Source organism: Anneissia japonica, unplaced genomic scaffold (assembly GCF_011630105.1).
Source record: "Anneissia japonica isolate Jap-2015-1 unplaced genomic scaffold, ASM1163010v1 scaffold287892_len502923_cov169, whole genome shotgun sequence".
In the NCBI taxonomy this organism is placed as follows: Eukaryota; Metazoa; Echinodermata; class Crinoidea; order Comatulida; family Comatulidae; genus Anneissia; species Anneissia japonica.
The window spans coordinates 404,229-408,888 of NW_022743765.1; the positions used below are offsets into that span (position 1 = coordinate 404,229).

At 34.4% G+C, this 4,660-nt stretch overlaps 1 protein-coding gene across 1 annotated transcript in view; it reads left to right on the plus strand.

Moving 5' to 3' along the window:
* The window catches only part of LOC117119531 (insulin-like growth factor-binding protein complex acid labile subunit), a 99,139-nt gene that overhangs the window by 44,272 nt on the left and 50,207 nt on the right, over positions 1–4,660 (plus strand). The window contains exon 8 of the mRNA XM_033264355.1: positions 1,038–1,106. Coding sequence (XP_033120246.1) covers positions 1,038–1,106 — 69 coding nt within the window. The remainder of the gene's footprint in view (positions 1–1,037; positions 1,107–4,660) is intronic.

A 4,660-nucleotide genomic window follows, 5' to 3' on the forward strand; every position in this document is an offset into this window, starting at 1 on the left:
TGAGTTCCTAGTCCACACATCACCAGCGCATTGAGACTTCGGTATAATGCGCTATACCAAATCCCACTACATTACATTACATTACATAATTTAAGAAGTATAAGAAAAAAATAAAAAATAATAATAATAATGATGAATTTTACTATATAAAAGTGTCATATCCGGTCATCAAGAGGTAACATTTCCTACTCAGGCCCAACCATGGTGGTCCTGAGGTGGGTGTGGGCTCACGAAATGCCTCTCACCTTTCGAGACAAATCTGCGTCCTTGACAAAACCACCCCTACCCCCAGCTTGGTGCTTCAGAAATCGCATTATCCCTGTCTCTTATACACATCTTTCCAATAATTAGAGAGGTTTTCCATAAGTGATTTATACTCGGGTTTGTTTTTCCCTAGTTCCTCCACTTCGTCGAGTAGTCCTACGCTCGCATAAGGGCGAATGCTCTATCAATTTTATTCAAATTACGCAAAAAGCTCTTTCCTTGTTTAAGCATAGAAATTAGTGAATTTTTAGAAAGTGTAACCTGATTTTTTTACTGGATAATAATAATAGTCAACAAAACAAATTCCAGTGACTGGAAGTGTTTCCGTCACCTTACACTGTAAAATTATTTTATAATACACTAATTGGATGTTCAAGTTATCATTTTTATGTTACTTCAAAATAAAAAGATAATTTCAAATTTGATTTTTATACATTATGTTATATTTTATAAAGCAATACATGTATGCCTAAACAATATTCATTTTTATTAGGTTTAATTATGAATACCTGGCATTAAAATGTCTCGGAAGCACATTCACAATTTATTACTGACCTTTCGAGGCTCCTGGGTATACATGGGCTTATTCACTAACCAATAGAGGCTATAATATATTAATTTCACACTCATATGAATAACAGATTTTAAACCCAAATTACTTCCTCTTAAAAAATGCTCAGTTTATTAGTGATTAGGGATATTATAATGTTATTTCTTTTAAATGATGATTGATATTTTTAACAATCTTTGACATTTAGTAATTTCCTTTGCAGAGATGCAGGCTACAACAACATTCAATCAATCGATGGAGATTTCGAAGACCTAACACAACTTCGTTATTTGTATGTTATTTTTAGATTTATATGCCTTTTCCTACTAATAAAATACAATTCTAAGAAATTATTATCATACAACACAAATAATCGCTAAAAAAATTTCTCTCACTCTGTCAAAAGAAAAAACATGTTTTTAACGACGACAGAATCCAAACATATAATTCGAGCTTCATACATTGACCAATATACTGTGACTCCACTCCACCCCCTCTCGGGACTGTTAAAATTGCTAATAATTATTTTAAAACAGTGACATACTCCATAATCTGATTTCAAATCCGGATTCACCTCTGCATCCACTCCTGTATAATGATGGACGCATTATTACTAATAATCTAAAGACCTTTAAAATAGGCGAACAAATTTATATCCGTTCTCTTTAACAGAAAATTCAGGCCATATATGAATCGTTATCGTTTATACAATGTTACTTGCACATTTAAAAATCTATATTTCCTTGCAACATTTTATATTTTATCAAATTACAAATTAAGAACGTGATCTAGTATTTTATGTCGACATCCAGTCATTCTGTCTTGTCAAAACAAGGTAACAACGGTGAGCATTCAATTTTGTTAATCAATACAGCCAGTGTATCTACGTCTACCTATCTGCATCTGTGTTTTTCTGTAGTAGCCTAAAACTCACATATTAAAAGAATCATATTACGTCTAAATATTCTTCAATACTTTTTCAGTAATATTTTTCTTACCATCAAACTTTGCATAAGGACCAAGAATATTATTCAACAAGATCGACATCAATTAAATTAGCCTTAACTGTTTGTCCATCTCTGAAAACACACTAAAAACAATACATTTTGAAAGGCCGACATTGATGGTGATAAACATCAACATGAACATTGATGTTCATAAACGCATTATATGATTTTTTTTTTTTTTTTTGAGATTTTTTGGCTTAGGTGTATCCTATGGATGTAATCTATCCTGTGAATTGACCATATACTCCAAACAATGTTTATAAATATGAAATTAATATTGGAGTTAAGCATCATATCCATCTATGCAAAAGATAGCGGTTTAGCCAGGCGAAACATTTGTCTCATTAGATGTAGTATCGCTTTTTACAAAAACACGAGTTAAAGAAACCGTTTAATAAAAGATCCGACACTTTATGAAAGAACCAAACTACAGGCATAATGGAGCTTACTTGAGCTAATCGTCAAGTGGTTGGCGCATCGGTTGTGGTTTGGACTCCCGACCTCGAGGTCGGGGGTTCAAAACTCTCGCTGTGCAAGTCGCTTGTGTCCTTGGGCAAGGCACTTTATCTACGGTTGTCTCTCTCCAGCGCATAGAGAAGTTTGATATGCGCTATATAAGTATACAATAATAATAATAATAATAATAATAATAACAAGACATATTTCTTGTTCAACGGCAAAATCTACAGGCAAAAACAGAGCATTGGTATGGTAAGCCCATCAGTCCCATACGAGTTAATCTGTATCTTGAATGACATTGACAACAAGCCATAACCATAGCAACATCAAAACTGTAAAATTCATATGGCTAATAACACAATTTCATTTATGGATATGCAAATCAAGCTTAAATATGCTGGCACATTTACCTCATCGGTTTACCGGAAGCCCATGCAAACAGATCAACAATTACACATTAAATCACACCATCCATTAGTTCACAAACTGGGCTTATACACATGCTCTTGGACAAAGCCGAGAAATTCGTTGTAGAAACGGAGATGATGGAGACCGAAATGAATAACATCAAAAGAGTGCTGAAAAACTGCCATCAGAGCGGTCCTTCTAGAGGGTAAAGAATAATACTAGAAAGACAACGGAACATTCACAAGCCGCAGAACGACAAAATCAAGATGAGATGTAGTGTATGAATCCCTCATCAAAAACATTCAGAAAGAATCAGACGCACTCTCTTAACTTAAAAATTTGGCACTTATTTTTTACCGTAAAATAAAATCAAGTGCAGTCTCGTCCACCCCAAGACAAGATTAAACAAAAAAAAACCTATGGTGTAGTGTGCCAAGTGTTAACACTGTCTTCAGGTTTACATCTAGACCAGGCTATAATTGAGATAGGTGCCACTTGGAGAGGTAGAAATTCTCATATGGTTTTTCTAGACCAGTTTTTTATGGGGAATCAGAATATGTGAGGTAAAAGGGGCGTAACATGAGAACTTTCGCGTGAGGGCGCTTTTTTTAAATGGCCGCTAAAATCCAATAAACTACAGATATATAGGTAAAATAAACACAAAAGAGGTAGGTTTGACCAACTTTTGAATATGTAATGATAGGAGTAAAGTATAATTAGCTAAAGTTATTAATATGAAGATGTCGAGAGGCAATTGAGGGCGCTTTTTAAAATGGCGGCCAAAATTAAAGAACAGCTTAACAGCAGCTTCAATACCCTAAATAAATTTACAAAACATGAATGTAATAACTGCTGCTGCTGTTGACTTTTTAAACCCAAAATAACATATTTTAGGCTGGTAAGCTAACTCACTTTTGGAAATGTAAGTAAAAATGCCCCCTTATATTAGTCCTTTTCTGTTTAGAGTAATGGAAAATATCACCAGAATCCTTTAAAAAATCCAGCTTTCTTACAAATATCCGGTTGTTTTTCATTATTTTTGTGTACTACACAATGTATTCCAGGGGACCACACAGATAACTACCATAATTTACATGTATAAAGGCATTAATTCATTTATTACATAATTGTCCTTTAATGTGTAGCCCTATGTTGAGCGATAATCTTCATGTATTGCTAATCACACTGCAATCTGAAAGTCTTCGTCTTTATCATAAACTGTTCTTGGACGTCCATGGGCATCACTGTCTCAATAATTTTTTGCTTCATTTGATCATTCCATCTGTTGTGAATACTATTTTTATTGACCAAATCATTTACTTCTGCTTAATTTCCATTTTAGCGATTAAATTTGCTCAAGTGCTCAAGGGTCTACTTGCAAAAATGGTGGTAGCAATGATATGTCTGTGATCTTGTTGCCTCTATTGAACATTTCAAATATTTGTTTGATTTACACTTTTCCCCTTAACTTCATACCACAGTCTTCAAGTTCCTTAGACATCTTTTGTGACAGAACATCTAAAACTTTAAAGTTGCAGAAAGTGTCAACAAAACTTTGCCTTTGACTACAGAAGCACGAGATCCAATAAGGGATGCTTTCTTCGCTGGTGAAAGTTAATGTCACTTAATTTGAACAACTTTCGGTATTTGCCAGTGTTTATGTCTACAATGACTCTCTCTCTCCGCTGTCATAAAATAAGATATAAAGTAGCAATGACTGCAATATTGATGTCTCCAGAATGGAACGGTTGATATTTATGTATTGGTTGTAATTCCTTAAAGCATGCATTGCATGCAGGACGACTTTCGCCTCTGCTTTTCTTGGCTGCTACGATGATCTGGAACTAATACAAAATCTCTTTCAGTGACAAGGATGCATTCTTGCCGATAGCAATATTCAAGAAGGCATCCACTCAGTTTGTCGAAATCCCAGTTTGCAGAAACTCAGTTTGCCGAAACCCAGAATGCCCAA